General features: G+C 38.2%; 2 protein-coding genes across 2 annotated transcripts; both read left to right on the top strand.

Annotated features, from left to right (window-relative positions):
- The first annotated feature begins 3,787 nt into the window (after nt 1-3,787).
- On the top strand, nt 3,788-5,138 carry LOC138882669 (uncharacterized). Its single transcript, XM_070163279.1, has 2 exons — nt 3,788-4,339; nt 4,566-5,138. The coding sequence occupies exons 1-2, from the start codon at nt 3,788-3,790 to the stop codon at nt 5,136-5,138; spliced, it is 1,125 nt and encodes a 374-aa protein (XP_070019380.1).
- A 5,325-nt stretch (nt 5,139-10,463) lies between these two features.
- Nucleotides 10,464-11,382, top strand: LOC138882668 (WEB family protein At3g02930, chloroplastic-like). The gene is made up of 2 exons (XM_070163278.1): nt 10,464-10,487; nt 10,579-11,382. The coding sequence occupies exons 1-2, from the start codon at nt 10,464-10,466 to the stop codon at nt 11,380-11,382; spliced, it is 828 nt and encodes a 275-aa protein (XP_070019379.1).
- The last annotated feature ends 8,389 nt before the right edge of the window (nt 11,383-19,771 follow it).

Here is a 19,771-nt window from a genome sequence, read left to right as displayed (position 1 = left end):
AACTATAATTATATACTTATTTAAATTAGTTTTGAAACTTTAAAGTAATACTTTGTTTAATATGAATCATGACATTTAATACTAAAAAATAAGTTATTATACACCCCTATATCAGTCATATTAAGTTCTTAATTTGTTTTATAGAAATAAACTTAAAAATAGAGAAAATATGTAACTTTTTTAATTACAAATAAATCTCAAAAATAAGCATAATAATAGTGAAAATATATAATTATTCTTAAATACAAATAATACTCACAAGAAAGACAAGATCTCTTTCATGCATAAGAATGATATTAAAATTTTATTTTATGATTCAACGTATAATTTGATTTATGATATTTATTAAGATTGTAAAAACCTTATCATAATGTATTTTATCGTCTAGACTAAATATATTAATTTGTTTAATTCTCAATAATTAGTTATTCACACATTAATTATATGTAATTCAATATTTTTAATAAAATTAGAACTTACAACTAATACTAATTTAACCAGAATAACAGTATAATTAACTTTTGTATGGACTTGATATCTTAGTGTAACTAGATATAAAAAATTATATAAAGTTAATACAAACAATAATGTTAAGATAAAAATCCTGCTTTTAAATTTAATTTGTCATCATATATGGGGGCAAAAATTAGCAATAAATTTTATTATTAATTGTAAAACTTATTATTTCAATATAAAAATTTTAATTAGTGATGAAACCATAAATTCATTGTAAATCCGTGATTATGCAGCTACGAAATATCAATTTTCATTAAGATTTTTATTATTTTCTTGTAGTATTAAATATGTTTCTTGTATATAATTAGAGCCTTTGGTCATTTATCAAAACTAAATGCACCAAGCCTCCCTCACAAAGCTCTTTAATATATGAGCGCTTATTTAAAAATGACATATATATTCTTTTATATATATATATATATATATATTAAGTGATGTAAAAATTATTAAGGACCATATACATAAATATCCTACAACAATTAAAGTCCTCAATATGAATACTTTTTTGAAATAAAAAGGTAAACTTATTTAAAAGTAATAGAGTATATGACATGCACATTGCAATAATATAAAATATGAGTTCGATCAAACTCATATTTTATATTATTGTAATTGTAACGATCCGCCGGTCGTTTCATGAGTTACCGCTCCGTTTTTCCCATTTCTGCTTCTTATTGCTTTGTTTATCGGTTCTATGTGTGATCGAATTGGTTGGCTCGGGTTCGGAGAGGTTTTGTTAAGGTTTGAGACACTTAGTCTCCTTTGTGGAAGCTTAAGTTGGAAAAGTCAACCGGATGTTGACTTATGTGTTAAAGGGCTCGGATGTGAGTTCCGATGGTTCGGATAGCTTCGGGAGGTGATTTGGGACTTAGGAGCGTGATCGGAATGTGTTTTGGAGGTTCGGAGAAGATTTAGGTTCGAATTGGCGAAATTGAAATTTTGGCGTTTTCCGGTTGATAGGTGAGATTTTGATATAAGGGTGGGAATGGAATTCCGGTAGTTGCAATAGTTCCGTTTTGTCATTTGGGATGTGTGTGCAAAATTTCAGGTCATTCGGACATAGTTTGGTAGACTTTTTGTTTTATCAAAACCGTAATTTAGAAGATTTTGGAATTCTTAGGCTTGAATCCGATGCGAATTTGGTGTTTTGATGTTGTTTTGAGCATTTCGAGCATTCAAAAAAGTTTTAATGATGTTATGGGTTATGTTAGCATGTTTGGTTGAGGTCCCAGGGGCCTCAGGTGAGTTTCAGGTGGTCAATCGGACCATTTCATGTTTTAGAAAGTTGCAGAAATCTGTTGTTGGGTGTTGCAGACAATTGGCCTTCGCGTTCGCGAGTGGAGCCTCGCGTTCGCGAAGGGTTAGCACGTGAGGCTGAAGGTTTGGCCTTCGCGTTCGCGAGGGAGGTCCCGCGTTCGTGTAGGGCTGGGCCATTGAGCATTGCCTTCGCGAGAAGGGGAGCCACATTCGCGAAGGTTGGAGTCTGGAGGCATCGTGTTCGCGAGAGGTCAGACGCGTTTGCGAAGGAGGAAAATTTGGTCAACTTAAGTTTGTGCTTCGCGAACGCGAGGCTTTGACCGCATTCGCGAAGAAGGATTTGAATGCCTGGGCAGAATGTTTAAATAGCCATTGTCCACGATTTTGTTACCTAATATTGTTAGACAACTCTTGTCATGATTTTCATAATCGAGCAAAAATATTCATTATTTTTGTCATGGCAACTATTTTCATTTTTTTTAAGCCAACTATTTTTATTTTCTTTCTAGTTTGAAGCAAAAATACTCATTATTAGCTACAAGATTTTGTTTCGAATAATTTCATAGGCCTTTAAGGTTATTATTACTATAGAAAGTTTCAGCTTGTGGCAAAAGCTAATGATTGGCTACGAAATTTTATCAGAGCAATAAATTTGTGGCTAGACCAGTCTGTATTAAAAAAAATTATAGCTATTAAGCCAATTATTGTCGTTATTTTTTAGAACTTGAAGCAAAAATATTTATCTAGCTATAATATTGTATTTTAAATAATTTATTATGGTTAAAAGTTACTTTTGCTACAATAACTTTCAGTTTGTAGCAAAAACTAACAATACAATAATTTTGTCATAGCAATAAATCTGTGGCTAGATCATTTACCTATTGCCACAATTTTTTATAATTCAAAGCAAATGTATTTATTTAGCTATAATATTTTATTTAAATAATTTATTGTGGCTAAAAGGTTACTATTGCTACAATAACTTTTAATGAGTGGTTAAAGTGTATGAATTAGCTACGCAATTTTATTGTAGCAATAAATTTATAGCTATTTAGGCAATTATTGCTACGATTGTTAGCAATTATAGCAAAAATAAGGAATTAGCTTTTCGAATTTAATTTCGTGGCTAGCAAATTTTACGAATTTGTAAATAGCCAGGAAATTCTAATTCTTGTGGCTATTGTTCGGTATTAGCCACGATTTTTAAATTCATAGCTGAGATTTCGTAGCTATAAATACCTTATGTTGTAGGGAGTTCAAAACTTCAGTTACTCATTAAGGTAATCACGGCTTTCACATATTCCTTATTCACTTTTCTGAGCAATTAATAAAATATACCCCCTACGTTCCAATTTATGTGAACCTGTTTGGCTGAGCATGGAGCTTAAGAAAAAATGAAGAGTTTTAGAATTTGTGGTCCTAAACAAGTCAAAAAGGGACCCAGAGTATTTGTGTGGTTATAAAAGCTTCTCATTAAGGGTAGAATTGTAAGTTTAAGCTAAATTGTTACCAAATTTAGAAAGGGTCATTCTTTTTGGAACAGACCAAAAAAGAAAAGGTTCACATAAACTGGAATAGAGGGAGTAACAATGTAAGCGAGCGAAAAAAATTGAGCGGCTTAAATGGACTGTATATCGCAATTGGGCGACTTATGCATGCAATTACCAAATGTGACTTATAAATATCAATTGACAAATTCGAATCGCTATAACCCAATGCGACTTATAATTAAATCGTTGTTGTCGAATGCTACTTATAAATCGGAATTGTCATATATATCACATTTTTTTTTGGTGTATATATATCACAATTGACATGACAGTTAATGTTAATTGTAAAACTTGTTTAATGTGCAAGAGGAGGAGCATTTTGATATGCAACATGGCAGTCCGAGGTAGAGAAACTTCCATTTTACTCCGACAACATGTGTGTTCATCCTCTTTGGTATACAATGAAATATATATTGTAATTTGAGAAGTGTAAGCTAGTACAAAAGAAATATGTAGTGAATACCATGTTGCTTTGCCATTTTGACATGAAACCATTCATTGTAAAGGCTTGGACACCTGAATTTGGATTCAGCAGAGAGGAATTGCTAACAGTTCCATTTTGGATTAAGTTTCCTGGACTGGACTTCAAATATTGGAATAAGAAAGGTTTGAGCAAGATAGGCAGCTTAGTAGGGAAACATATTATGGTGGACCAAAATATAGAAAAGAGGAATGGAATGAATTTTGCAAGGTTGCTAGTTGAGGTAGGAATGAATGCAAAACGACCAGATGTAGTTCTCTTTCGGAATGAAAGAAGCAAGTTAATCAAACAAAAAGTCATCTATGACTGGAAGCCAATTTTGTGCAGTTATTGCTCTAAATATGGGCATGCAGAGGAAGTTTGTAGGATCAAGAAGAAACTGGCAATGGAAAATGCAGAACAACATAAGGAGATGAACAATGTGGCACAAACAGAACCCAAAAATAATAAGAGCAATGAACAAATTCCGGTGAACTTTGAACAAAGGAAGGAGGAAACAAGTACCAGAACTGATGATTATAGAGAGCAAATGGTGGTGAGACAATCAGGGAAGTAAAAGCAAGGGATATTACAAGCTGGCAGACCCCATTGAAAGTAGGAAAACCATAACAAAAGCAGCAACAAGTTGAGAACTCAAATTCTTTTCAAGTCCTGCACAGTAAAGAGGTCAACATAACAAAAAAGGAGGGAGTAACATAAATAAGGGAGGCTAAAAAAATCATCCCCTTAGGGATCGTTAATATGTTAAGTTGGAATGTTAGGGGATTCATATTCCTAATAAGCAAAAAGAGGTTAAACTCCTTTGCAATGAGGAAAGAGTGGGGTTGGTTGGTCTATTAGAAACCAAAATAAAAAGTAACAGAATTGAGAAGCTAGCAAATAACATGTTTGTGGGATGGAAGTACCTTACAAACCTTGAGTACCATTATAATGGTAGAATTTGGATTACTTGGAGACCTGATTACTACAAGGTCATTCTTATGAGTATGTTAGCTCAAGTAATCAAGTGTGAAGTTCATCACATTCCTCTTCAAATGACATTTGAATTGTGTTATGTCTATGCATTAAATACTAGAGAAGAGAGGAAGGACCTGTGGGATAAGTTAGTATCTCATAGCAGGGGATGTACAAGGCCTTGGATGATTTTAAGGGATTTTAACTCAATCCTTAAAACAGAAGACATAATAGGAAGAAACCCTGTGACTTGGGCAGAAGTGAAAGATTTCCACAACTGTGTAGTAGAATGTGGCTTATTGGAGTTACCAGCACAAGGCAATAGGTACACTTGGAATGACAAACATGAAGAACAAAGGATATTCTCAAAGATTGATTGAGTGTTCATAAATGAGGAGTGGCTAGATGTAATGCCAGCATGTCGGGTCATATTTCTCCCAAAAGGAATCAATGACCACTGTCCTGCAAAAGTATCACTGGTAAAGGAGATAATTGAGTTCAAAAAATCATTTCAATTCTGTAACATGCGGGCTTAACATCCACAATTTAATATAATCGTAAGAGAAGAGTGGGCTGACAGTATTGAGGGCTGCAAAATGTATCAAGTAGTGAAGAAGTTGAAGCTACTTAAGAAGAAGCTGAAGGTTCTGAAGTCATACTATTCTCATGATATTGTGAGAGAAGCAGAAGAAGATAGGAAGTTGCTTAAGCAAAGTCAGTTGAAACTTCAAAGGGATCCCTCAAATAAAGAGGTTCAACAGGCTGAATTCTTGGGTTATCAGAAATTCAAACAGTCTTCATATTTGGCAAAAATGTATCTACAACAAAGAAGTAAATCTACGTGGATTAAGCTAGGAGATGATAACATACAATATTTCTACTCAATTATAAAGCATAGGAAGCTGAAACAAGCCACAATGCAACTTAAGGATGACACAGGCACATGGCAAACTGATCCAGGGACTATTGCAAACTTGTTTGTGGATTACTATTCTGAATTATTAGGAAGGAAGTCTACCTCTAGAGTCCAAGATTTTACTAGCATTCTAAAAAATGGGCCCACTTTGTCAACTGCTCAACATGTGGAGTTGCTAATGCCAGTTGTGGATAAGGAAGTTAAAGAGGCGGTGCTCCATATTGACAGTAACAAGAGCCCAGGACCATATGACTTTGGGAGTGGTTTCTATAAGGTTGCTTGGCCTATAGTGGGGCAGGAGATCACAGAGGCAGTTATAGAATTTTTTCACAATGGCAAGTTCCTCAAGCAACTCAAGTCTACAATCATAGCTCTTATTCCTGTGATAGTGTAGACAATAAATTTGCTTCGAGAAAATAAAATCAAGACCGAAGATATTGCAACAATCGTAGTATTTTATTTCGAATATTTGAGCGTTACAATCTCTATGATTCCTATGATTCTACTTTTCTTGTACAAATTCAAGGGCCTTTGAGCTTTATCTTGAATTTGAATTTGATTTATCCGTCACGAACACTTTGATTGTTGCCACGAATTTTATCACGAACAAGTAGCCTTGATCTTGAACTTCTTGTATTTGATTTGACTTCGTTCTTGATCTTGAGTACTCAAATTGTTCTTCGTTTTTGAGCTTGAATACTTGATTTGTTCTTCGTTCTTGAACTTGAACTTGATTTCTTGAACTTGAACTTGATTGCTTGAAGCCTGAAACTTGTAGAGAAATTTGTGGTGTTTGATCCACGAGCTCTCTCTTGCTTCTTGTTATAACTTCTGGTTCCCTTTTCTGGGTTATGAAGACCCCTATTTATAGTTGTGGGAGGGAAGAGTTGTGATAAGAACAAACTCTTTCCGACCAATCAAATTGAAGTGTGGCATGGCCGCATTTGATTGGCCAGAACATGTCACTTGCACACGTGGCGCGATTTTATTGGCCTTTCAGTGTGACTGGGCATGCCTTGTCATTTTGACACGTGACGTGATCCTATTGGCTCTTCCGCTTGACTTGGTCCGCCACGTCATTTGACACGTGGCACCAAACTGGGCCTCTAGAAAGATAACATCTTGGGTTTAATGAAGTGGGCTCATCACTTTAACCCAATTTGAATGGGCTAGCCCAATGGATTAAATAAATAGCCCAATGGATTAAGACTTATTTATTTAATCCATATTTATTGGACTTATATAATTAGGTCAATTATATTAGCCCATAATATTTATTTGGACCAATATATCTTGAATTTAAAATATAATCCAAATTACTTATTGAATTTAAATTCAATAAATTTTATATGCCTACAAATGCCCCCTACTTCAAGACTTGTCGAGGTGTAGACTCGTTGAAACCGAATCCCGTCTAGAAGTACGAACTAATTTAGACATATTTCCATTTGCTGGTAGCTTGGATAAAAATATCATTTTTTTCACAAACTCGAATCGTCTTCAAAGCTTAGGACGATTGGACCGTTCAATTTATTAAGTTTTACTTCTAAAGTAGCATTTTAATTCAGGAATACAACAAAATGGTTTCATTTGCCCATTGAAGTTGGACATGCATATCCTTTGACTATCACTTTCTTTTCAATTGAAATTGCATTGTAATCCATGCCAAGTCAAGCAAATCACACACTGTGCTGAATTTTGGGCCTTCTAGTATCCATTTAGAGTATATATCTCATTCATTAATTCATTAATTCCATATACTAAATATGAAGCACTTATGGATTAATTTCTAGCAAAGTCTAAAGAGTCAAAGTTATGTGCACCTACTTTTACGTGAGTCGTGTGCACCTCGGATTAGTATACTAGAATCCCATTGGCAGTATAATAGCTTTGATAGCTTTGCTTGGCATGGCATAAATAAATCACCGCCTCACAGTAACCTTGCCCAAATAGGAGAATCATTCTTACAATATGAATTCTTTTTGGAGTTCGATTACAACCATCCCACATCGGCATTTATTTTCCCACATCCACTTTGAAGAATCTATATAAACCCCATATTCTCATATATTTTGAGTATCAATCAGCTATCGGCATCTTCAAGCTGCTCTTGAGTTCGTTTCTTTAACGATCGGAAAGTGCTAGTATTTGAGGTAATTTCTTTTTCTTCTTTTTTTTTTTGCTTTTTTTTTGTTTTATCATTTTTTTGTAGGTCAAACGAGAAGGATTTGTTCTTGTTCAACAAGATGATCCACGCATGAAGAAGACAATCTTGGGGTGTGAGGGGATGAATACTCATCCCTGCCCAAATATCGGAGGGATTACTTTCATGGCCCGACTACCGGAGAGATTACTCTCAATGTGGACCGACTACCGGAGAGATTACTCTCAAAATGGCCCGACTACCGGAGAGATTACTCTCAATGTGGCCCGACTACCGGAGAGATTACTCTCAAAATGGCCCGACTACCGGAGAGATTACTCTCAATGTGGCCCGACTACCGGAGAGATTACTCGCAAAATGGCCCGACTACCGGAGAGATTACTCTCAATGTGGCCCGACTACCGGAGAGATTACTCTCAAAATGGCCCGACTACCGGAGAGATTACTCTCAAACTGGCCCGACTACCGAAGAGATTACTCTCAATGTGGCCCGATTACCGGAGAGCATTTCATCCATTTAGACCTTTGTACCCATTCTAGTATTCTTGATTTGGACTTTGATGATCCCTCTTTTCTTTCTTTCTTTTTTTAGCACGAAGAGATGGCAAATTTCAGGGACTATACTTCACCTTCCTCCAAACTTAGATATCTCATCATCGAGACTGAAGATGGCATAGAACAAATAAAGCTTTTGGTTCACACCTCACAAGCTGGCCGATATGCAGCCTCATGGCCTCCTCTAAGGAACTCCATTTATGTAGAAAACTGGACCTTGGAGCACAAATCGATTTCTAATCCATTATCCAAGATGTGGTCTCTCCAAGCGCCAATCCATCGCCATGTAAATATTGCTAGCACCCTTCCAAACTTAGGGAGTCACATAATTCAAGGCGAAGTACATTGGGGAAACACAACAACAATCGAGGGCAAGTATCGTCATATCCCAGGATATTGGGAATGGGATGAAGACGTACTTGGTGGAAGCCAACAAACTCTGAGTACAATAAAGATTTACGATGCTGTCTATGCCTCACTTTTCACTTATGATCGAAACTCTAACATTTTGCAAGCATTTTGTGAGGCTTGGTGCCCCAAGAAGAACACACTTCTTACATCAGCTGGGGAGCTATCTATATCTCTTTGGGACTTACATATCCTTGGGGGTTTGCCCATTGCGGGTTCTCCGTACGAAGAAGCGGTACCTAAGACAAGAGTGCTCATCGGTTTGGATGAAAAACAAATTAGATTTATTCCTCGATCTTGCGAGTATTTATTTGCTGCATTTCATCATCTTAAGGAAGGTACGGGTGCTACCCAAAAGGTCTCCTTCAGCAAGTGGACAAGTTTTTGGTATAAAAAAACTTTAATAAATAGACCTGCCCCACTACGAAAGGAAAAGAAATCCGCACGCCTAAAGTCAATACATAATCCTAACGGAGTTATTCCCGAGACGACGAGGTGGTCGAGTGATCAAGAAACTATATTCTCCAAGCTTAGGGTGAGGTCTAACAAGAAAGATGAAACATATGTAGCGGCATTCTTATCAATTTGGCTATGTGCCTTTGTGTTCCCCAAGGTAGAAAATTCCATTCGTCCTGAGACATTTAAGATGGCAAGCATGATGGCAGGCGGGCGAAAGATTAGCCTTGTAGTCCCAGATTTGGCGAGTATTTATCATGGTTTGAATAAGATTTCGCGTTCTTCCCAACTTGATCAGGTCAAAGTTTCTTTTCCCTTCATTATGTTTACGGCTGGCTTGCACATTACTTCAAAACCCACTATCCACTTGCTAAGGGTCCGTCTGTCCCTTTGATGGTGGCATACTCAGGAGAGGGGGCTGCAAGGTACTTTGACGAGAAGGATGGAAGAAAACACATCCACGATGGGGAGAATATAGTTTGGACACCAACAATGTTAACCAATTCCCGTCCTTATTATTACGTGGATAACGATGACCCTCAAGAGTTGGAGTCAAATTACTTCATGAGCTTATGTTTTAATTACCTCCCTTTGAGGTATGGTAACTCATTCACCATCGAGCCATATAGCCCACATCGGTTTGGTCGTCAATTTGGATTTTACCAAAACGTCCCCGGTTTCTTGGAGAACGATATCCGTGACACCTCTCTAGATGAAGGAATCAGACTTTGGAGGATTTGCACACTGTATCAATCTATGTCACGTGCAGTTTTTCCCCCAATGGGAGATCCTATGGAGAAGCCTTTCTCCACTAATTATATGTCTTGGTGGGAGAAAGCGCATGGGAAGTTTCTCGAGAATAACTTACAAGCTTTGGTAGACAATGTTGGGCTAAATTCTACAACTTCTTTAGGAGGGGAAGATCAAGGTGTTGGAAAGACACTCCCAAAAGTTAAAAAAACACCAACTCCAATCCCAAAAGTAGTTATGCAACATAAAAAAAGGAAGCTTAAATCCTCAAAGGCAGGTTTGAAAGAAGTGGTGTGCACTTCTACAGCTATAGAGAAACACCCTCCAGTTTTTCCATTTAACACGCGTGTTCCTCAAGATACAAGCTAGAGTACCAATGAAGATCAAAATTGGAAAAGGAAACGGCCTAACCCAGTAGAGATCGTAGAGGTTCAAAGTGTTGATAGTCCCTCAAGAATGCATACAGCTTGTAACAAAGAGGTAAAATACAATCACCTCGCCCTTTCCCTTCTTTTTTTCATGAGTAGCTTCACTATAAATTACTTACTTTCTTTGCCTTTTCTTTATGTAGTTAAACACCATTGGGCATCCGATGGTATCCCCATGCGACAAGCCGCAAGTGAGTGATGAATCTATTGGAGGGCCTATGTGTAAAGTGAAGTCATCTTCAAAGGCATCATCTTTTCCTCATGACGAATCCCTAAAAAGACAAACTCTAAATGAGATAACTCGCATTTCACCAATGACAAATACGGCGGTATCTATATTTGAAGGAAAAAGCATTGTTTTCAATTGCAAAAAGGAATTCATCTTAGGACTTCGGGAGGATATTTGCAATAGGCTCTCCAAAACTCGTCCGGAATTGTTCTCATCTTATAGGGAGCAAATCATTGAGATTTTTGAGGATATGAAGAAGACGAATATTTTAGATCTTTCTCCATTAGAAGGTTTACTAAATTCTCTTTTTGAACTTGCCGCATTATATGACCAAGAGCGATCCAATATGGCTGATAAGACGAGTGAAGATGAGAAGCTAGAGCTGATTTCCAAAGCTAAAGAGCGTCTCGAATCGTTCAAACTTGAAGCAAGTGAGAAAGTCAAGAAAGTTTCCTCTAGTGAAAAGAAGTTGAAGAGAGTCGTGAAGAAGTTACAAACATTACAACAAGAGAGGGAGAACCTCGAAGGTGTTATAGAAGCGACTCAAAAGGAGGTTGAAGAGATTCAGGAACAAATTTCAACTGCCGAGACTAAGGTCTCTTCATATGACAACGTAAATTTGTTGACAGTTGATGATTCGGCCAATTTGGAGGAGAAGAAGAAGAACCTGGAGATTAGCTGTCAAGAATTGATCAACTACAAATTTTGTTTAGATTAGGCTGTTAGCATTATCTCCCCTTTTATCTTTATATTAGGTTGACCTAGTGGATATTTATTTCGTCTTAAATAAGATCGCTTCTCGTTTGCTTTATATTACCCGACATTTATCTTAGTTGCATAATTTTCTGCTTTACGCACTTGTAACGAAAGATTCATATCTTGTCGTGGGAGAGTCCAAATAATGAACCATTTGATTTTTCGAAAATTAGACTTCAATATCTAAAATATATCCAAAATTCAGAATCGCCCCAAATAATATTTTGAAACTAACTTTAGATTCCACCACGTTGAAAATTTCAGATTTGTGCAGTCTCACCAAAAAAATTCATATCTCGGTGTAAAAATATCGAAACTGCAAACCGTTTGATTTCAAGAAAACTAGACTTCAAGATCTAGAGCATATCCAAAATTCTAAATCAAACAACTTCAGAATCGTCCCAAATAATATTTTAAAATCAACTTTATATTGCACCACGCTACCAATCCCAAATTTGCGCTGTCTCACAAAAAAAATCATAACTTGGTGTAAGAATGTCAAAATTACAAACCGTTTGATTTCTTGAAAACTAGATTTCACGATCTAGGATATACCCAAAATTCTCAATCAAACAACTTCAGAATCATCCTAGATAATATTTTGAAATCAACTTTATATTACACCACGCTATCAATTCCAGATTTGCACAGTCTCACCCAAAATTCATATTTTGGAATGGAAGCCTCAAGATCGGAAGATGTCTTACTTGCCATCAATCGAAATTTAAGAGTCATATTCTCACAAATATCTTGACTTCAAGTCTCACTGAATTTGAGACGTTGTGCCAAGCAATCCTTTCCTTATACTTGTGTTTCCTTTTGATGTCTCTCTTCTCTTCTCCTTTTTTATAAGGTAGAGGGCGGACTTGGAGACCAACAAAATTGAAGGTTTGGCGAACCTGAAGACATAGAGAATCCATGGACTTCAATGCAAATACTTGACATCCTCCTAAAATCGGCCCATTGAAGATATCAATTTACCATGAAGGGTTGCCCTCTTTAAATCAAATGAGGTCAAAGTTCAGTAGGAGGATGGCATTTCAGCTTGATCTTACATTCCTTCATACTCCATTCGAACAACAATTGGGGCAATATGTATCTTTTGAACTTATGCGACTGAACTTAGAATGAAACTCTAAGCTGCCTACGTACCTCAGTGAAGAGGATCAAGTCATACCATAGTTCAGACTGGGTAGATTTTTTTTTTACATCTTAACTTTTGCCTAGGCCGCCTCTTTCGAGATTTTCAACCTAGCAGACTTTTTTTGGGTCGTACACAGTTTATACTCTTGCGGGCCAGGAGTGTTGCAACATGCAGTTTAGGCTCGTGCATCAAGGAGTGTCATGACTTGCAGTTTAGGCTCGTACATCGAGGAGCATTGCAACTTCAAGGATAATACTTCTTCAAAAACTTGCCATTGATAGGGCCGATCCTTATAACATCTACATCAACCAGCTTGTAAGCCCCACTTGAGTAAGCTTCTTGTACGACATATGGCCCATCCCATTTTGAAGTGAACTTCCCTACAGGTTTGTGGGAAGTAATTATGGGTCTTTGTACGGCAAGGACTTGATCTCTTACTTGAAAGGATCTCGGGCGAACTCTTTTATTGAAGGCGCGAGATAATCGAGCTTGATAACATTCAAGACTCTATTGAGCTTCCAATCTCTTTTCATCAAGAGCTTCCAACTCTGCTAACCGAAGTCGAGCATTTTGTTCATCAGTGATCCCTTCTTGAATAGCCAGTCGTAACGAAGGTATTTGACGCTCAAGTGGCAAGACGGCTTCGACTCCATAAACGAGTGAATAAGGAGTCGCCTGTGTCGGCGTGCGGTGAGTCGTCCTATATGCCCATAGAGCTTCTTCCATACGGTCATTCCTATCTCGTTTGGATTTTGAGACGACTTTCTTTAACAAGTTGCATAGAGTCTTGTTGAATGCCTCAGCTAGACCATTGGCGGCAGCATTGTACATCGAAGAGTTACGTTGCTTAAAGCCAAAGAGCTCAAAAATCTTATTCATCAACCTATTGTCGAACGGCTTGCCATTATCCGTTATTATGTAACGGGGAATGACAAAGTGATAGATGATGTTTACTCGGATGAAACTTGCAACATTTTCCTTCTTTACCTCTTTAAGAGCAACAACTTCAGCCCATTTTGAGAAGTAGTCAGTTGCAGCCAAGATGTATAGGTGGCCACCAGAGGACTTTGGCAGTGGTCCAACAATATCCAATCCCCAAGCGTCAAATGGCCAGGATGCAATAGTCGGGTGCAACACTTCAGGAGGTTGATTAATAAAATTCGCATGGAATTGACAAGCCTTGCATCTTCGGGCGTAGTCCAAGCAATCTTTTACCATCGTTGGCCAATAATATCCCATCCTTTTTATATGAAAGTGGAGCTTTGGTCCAGACTGGTATGACCCACATACCCCAGAATGTGTCTCTTGCAAAGCTTGGAGCACTTTTTCTTCTCCTAGGCATCACAAGAGTACTCTCTCGAACGACCTTCTGTATAGAGTATCCTTGTAGTAAAGGAAGCGAGGTGCACAACGACGGATTTCAGTCCTCCTCCTCGGATTTTCTGGAAGTATCCCATAGCATAAGTAGTCGATAATGGGTTGTCGCCATTCTTCTTTCTCAACTTCAGAAACAGCAACAAGAGGCTTGAGTTCGTTTTCTTCACCTTCAGCCTCATTTGGCAGCGGTACTACCCATTTTTGGCAGACGGTAACTTGCGCTTAGTCGGGCAGGGATAATGATGAAGCTAGGGCAGCTAAAGCATCAGCCTTCTTATTTTCTTTCCTTGGCACATGCTGAATAGTCATATCACCGAGCCACCCCATCAACTTTTTAGCGTAATCATGATATGGGCGTAGTTCAGGCTTCTTGACCTTGTAACTACCCTAAAGCTGATTGACCACTAACTGGGAGTCACCAAAGACTTGTAATTGCAATTGCTTCATATCAACGGCCATTTCAAGCCCAAGTATTAATGCTTGATATTCAGCAACATTGTTGGAACAGAGTTGTGTCAAGGTGAAGAAGTAGGGCAAGACTTCACCTTGGGGATTGACAAATACTACGCCAGCCCCGGCTCCCCCACGATGCGCAGCACCATCAAAGTACATCTTTTATGGAGGTTGAACTTCAACGACCATTGCGTCCTCATCAGGTAGTTCATTAGTTAGCTCCCAGTCATCAGGTATCGGATGATCTGCCAAGAAGTCTGCCAATGCTTGTCCTTTTACAGCCTTTTGAGGGATGTACAAAATCTCGAATTGTTGAAATTGGAGGTACCATCTCGCTAGTCGATCACTAAGAATAGGTTTTGACATCACGAACTTGATGGGGTTTGCTTTAGAAACAAGACGGACAACATGAGCTTGAAAGTAGTGCTTCAACTTTTGAATTGAGAAGACTAGCGCCAAGCACAACTTTTCAATTGGCGAATAATTCAACTCGTTAGGTGTCATCATCCTGCTCAAGTAGTAAAGAGAGCTTTCTTTCCCCTCACTATTTTCTTGGGCCAACAGTGCTCCAACAGACCTTTCCTGTGCCGCAATGTATAGTATCAACGGCTTTCCAGGTATAGGAGCTGCTAAAACTGGAGGCTTCATTAAGTAGGTTTTGATACTTTCGAAGGCATTGCTACAAGCTTGGTCCAACTTGAAAGGAATGCCTTTCTTCATGAGGTGACGAAACGGTTGGCACCTCCCAGCCAGGTTTGATATGAATCTTCTAAGGTATGCTAGCTTTCCTTGCAGACTTTTCAATTCATGGATATCTCGAGGCTCAGGCATTTTCAAAATGGCATCCACTTTGGCTTGATCAATTTCGATCCCTCGATGTCGGACAATGAAACCAAGGAACTTTCCAGAAGTAACTCCAAAGGCACATTTCAATGGATTCATCCTAAGTTGGTATCTCCGGAGAAATTCAAATACCATCCTCAAGTCTTTCATGTGGTCGCCCTTCTCTCTTGATTTCTTCACCAAGTCATCAACATAGCATTCGACATTCTTATGGAGAAGATCGTCGAAAATATTCTGCATAGCCCTTTGGTAAGTAGCACCAGCGTTCTTCAAGCCAAAAGGCATTACCTTGTAGCAACAAATACCCTTTGGGGTACGGAATGCAGTAAGCTCTTCATCCTTTGGTGCCATGCGTATTTGGTTATAGCCCGACGAACCGTCCATAAATGATATTGCCTCGTACCCAGTAGTAGCATTGATCATCAGTTCTGGAATGGGAAGCGGGAACTCATCTTTAGGACACGCATTGTTAAGATCCCTAAAGTCAACGCACACTCGAATCTGGCCATTTTTCTTCCTTACAGGGACAATACTTGAAACCCATGTTGGGTACTTAACTTCACGAATAAATCCAGCTTCGATGAGTTTGTTAACTTCTGTTTCAATCAAGGGAACCAAGTCCGGCCTAAAATTCCTTTGAGCTTGTTTAACAAGACGAGCACCATTTTTGACTGCAAGGTGATGGACTACTACTTTCGGGTCCAAGCCAGGCATCTCTTTGTAACTCCAAGCAAATACATCCCTGAACTCTTTGAGTAATTCAATATAAGTGCTCTCTTCGTCATCTTCAAGTAAAGCACTTAGGTAGGTGGGTCTTGGTTCTTCATCGGTGCCAAGGTTAACTTCTCTTAAGGCATCAACTGTCGTCTTCACTCCTTCTTCAAGTTCAGGTGGAGCATCTTTCGCATCTTCATCTTCTTGAGGGTCCCCATTATTGAAGGATATGTGATAACATGGCGAAACATCCTCCAATTCTGCATTATCTTCCATTGAATATGGAATGCCATTCTCGACTTGTACAGTAACATGATACGAAGAACCCACACTCTCTTTGTCTTCATCGTGTTCCTTAGTATAGACCACAGTATATGGTTTTACCTTCAGTACTTCTTTACATGAAACCACAAGTTTTGTTTGTCGCCTCATTCTATAAGGAACCAAACTTTGGAAATCCTTAGAGATCTCATGGATTTTGGGTGAAGCGGGTGTCCTTATGCTTTGAGAATTTCTCCGGAACTTGTTCCCCTTCTTTAGTGGACCCAATCTTTCAAACACGGAGGTCCTCACATGTGATCTTCTAAGTCGATCAAAGACAGAAGGCTTGTTAGAAGCGGCTGATTCATCTTCTACAATGATGTAGTTGTTGCTCGCCCTTCTTATTGAGATGCGCAATGGTGACGATTGCTTGTATCCCAAACCTTCACGTGGTTGCCTCGTTGCAGCTTCCGATGGGAGCTTCCCTAACTTTGACGGCTCATTGGGATTGTATCCAGCTTTTGCAAATAGCTTGTAAGCGTTAGGGTCAAAACCTTCATCTGTTCGCTTTGTAGGGAGTGCCACATTCTGCAAACGATTTTGGGCTACAAACCCTGCAAATGGCATTGAGGACAACTTTACTGCCTCAATTCGTTTGACCGGAAGAGTTAACTCCTTTAGCATGTTGGCTTGGCGATTAGATGATTCACTTTCATCTTTCTTCCTTTTAGGGATATATTGGAGTGTCGGACTTACTTTCTTGCCACAAGACGTAACATTCCCTCTATAAGACTTATTCGCGTTGGGTTGTACCTCCTTACTAGCAGCTTTGGCTTCACCAGTAGTCACCTCTTCTATTTTAGTTGAGGGCTCTTTATTCTTGCTTTTCATGCCATCATCAGCTTTCAGCTCCTTCACAATGCGGTTCTTCAAGTAGAACTTTGCATCGGCGAAGTGTGACTCAGCCTCAGTGAATGGCTCATCATCAGCAACTACAGTCTTCTCGACTTCACCCTCGTAGTATTTTAAACATTGATGGTAGGTAGATGGAACTACTTTATTCTCATATATCCAAGGCCTCCCAAGCAAAACAATGTATGAAGTCTTCGCGTCGATCACATGCAGCCATGCACTTGATTGCATATCTTCAATAGTGATTTCCAGTCTGATCGCGCCTATGGCTCTTTTCCCCCTGATCACGCCAAACTGTAGTCCTAAAAAGGATAAGCGGTCGCTGCAAATATAATCCGGTCTAAAAGTCCGGAGTCGAATCCCACAGAAAACTAAGGCTTAACTATATCTGTTTAATATCACTAAAAAGACAAGTTTGAACAATTTTCTAAATTATAAAGATTGAGATTTATATTTCTAACTAATTAACTAGCAAATACTAGAAAACGGTAAAATTATCAACTAACGAGACAAAGGATTGGAGACTAAACTAAGGAGGTCTAGAGTTATGATTTTTCCAATTGTCGGAATCCTTCTAGCTATGTTCCCTATAATTTTTTCAATGTATTCTCTACTGATCATGAGCACTTTAGGTGTTGTAATTCTCCCTCGAGCAACTACAACAATTTACTAGACATATTCTCTGGAACTACGCTAGTTGGCTTTATCTAACCGCTCATTATGACCACGTCAAGGCTTTGTTTTTCTAAACCTACCTTTAAACCCGCTGTATTGATTTCTCACATACGTTAAGAGTGACGTTGTTCAACAACCACCTAAATATGTATCCTTTCTCAAGCAACACATAATAAATAGGCACAGCCAATCGATGGCCAGTCAATCAACAACAATAAACACGTAGTTGAACAAGTAGAGAAATCCAATGGCTCAATTATATAATAACATAACAAGAATTTATCCTACAAAAGGTTCTATCAAAACCCTAGATAACAATTTAGCTATTCATAATAGTATGTAAAACTACAATACTAAAAATCATAACCAACAATGAAAAATACGAAGAGGAAGGAAAAACGCGTTGATGAATTCCCCGCCTTGCTCCTATTGTGTTCTTGACTCCTTAGGTCGAATCCTCCGTCTCCTTAGCCTCCTTAGGTCTAATTTTATGTCAAAAGTGTGTCCAATCCTTAAAAATACCATTTTTCCATGTATATATACCAAGTAGGGTCGGGCCCAAACAATTATACCTTCTCCTACTCAAAAAAGGACAATATTTCACGTCTGGACTGCCGCGGCCGCGGTCAACCGCGGTCAACCGCGGTATATGGCAGGTATACTGCCTCAGCCCGCCTCAGCTCCACGGTCGCGGTTTCGAACGCACCTTTCACCCTGTTCCGTTTAGAATTTGAAAAAACGTAAAACATGAAAGTTGTAGCCCATTAAGTTAGCTTTCTAACCGTATGTTGTGAAGTCCAAATGGAGTTCTGACCAAAATGTTATGTGTATTTTACTAGACCATGCGCAATATGCCTACTCGAGTCTTCGTTTTGTTGCTTTATCATCCGTTGATCCCCGAATACGTTCCCGGCTTAATTACTTGGGCTTTTACTCAGACTTCAAAGCTCCAAATCACTTGAATTCATTCTATAACATCTATATAGCTCGAAATCACTCCTACAAGGAATAAAACACACCGTTAGTGCAAAACACTAGCGATTAAAGCGCAAACTCAACTAAAGTGCAGTAAATTAGAGTGTAATAATCGACTAAAGAACGTAATTATAGCCGATCATCAACACCCCACACTTAAACCATTGCTCTTCCTCGAGCAATCAAACTACACTTTATATTGACACGACCTTTTTAAACAATTTTCCCAACTCATCACACCAAGAATATTTAAAATAGACTAAGCACAAAAGCGTAACATCTTCACCTCAAGATTTGACTCACAAGTACCACGCATTATTCACAATTCACCTACTTACTCTAACATAGAGGTCACTGACATTACCTTTCCTTCATGAATCAAGTGCCCACACAACAAAAGAGAGTAGTTCCACACAATAAAATTTAAGAACACTTAGGAACTCAAAATAGAAAGAATTCACTCACTCTCAGAAATAATATTCACATGCCACAAAAGTTGCACCATAAGTTTGCCCGTAGTGTATTACTCCACTAATAAAACTCATTCAATCTAGGATCAACTAGGACTTTATTTGGTTATAATATAGGCTACGAGACGGGTAGGATACATTTAGATATAAGAGTGACTACACCTCCGTAAGCACTTTAATACATATACTTTAACATTCAAACCCCATACTTATGTCAAACCAAAACTCCACCTTCATATCAATGTATATTACCCCATTTTTCTTTAAGTACACTTACATCAAGAGCCACCACTTATCAAGGAATTTTTTTTCCACAGCAATACAACTATTTTTTTTTCAATTCAAGTGGCTCTTACTTTTTCAAAACAGTGCACATTTCTCCTTATTTAATTAGTTCCACTCAAAAGCCAAACCAACCACCCCACACTTTAACCTTTACAAGTTTATAAACAATTTAAGTGCTCATGAGAGGTTACAATGGTTCAAATAGATGGTTATTTCAAATAAATGTGTAAGGCTTGTAATGT

Source organism: Nicotiana sylvestris, chromosome 12 (genome assembly GCF_000393655.2).
Source record: "Nicotiana sylvestris chromosome 12, ASM39365v2, whole genome shotgun sequence".
In the NCBI taxonomy this organism is placed as follows: domain Eukaryota; kingdom Viridiplantae; phylum Streptophyta; class Magnoliopsida; order Solanales; family Solanaceae; genus Nicotiana; species Nicotiana sylvestris.
The sequence above is the reverse complement of the archived record's forward strand: the minus strand, read 5'-3'. Positions and strand labels throughout refer to the sequence as shown.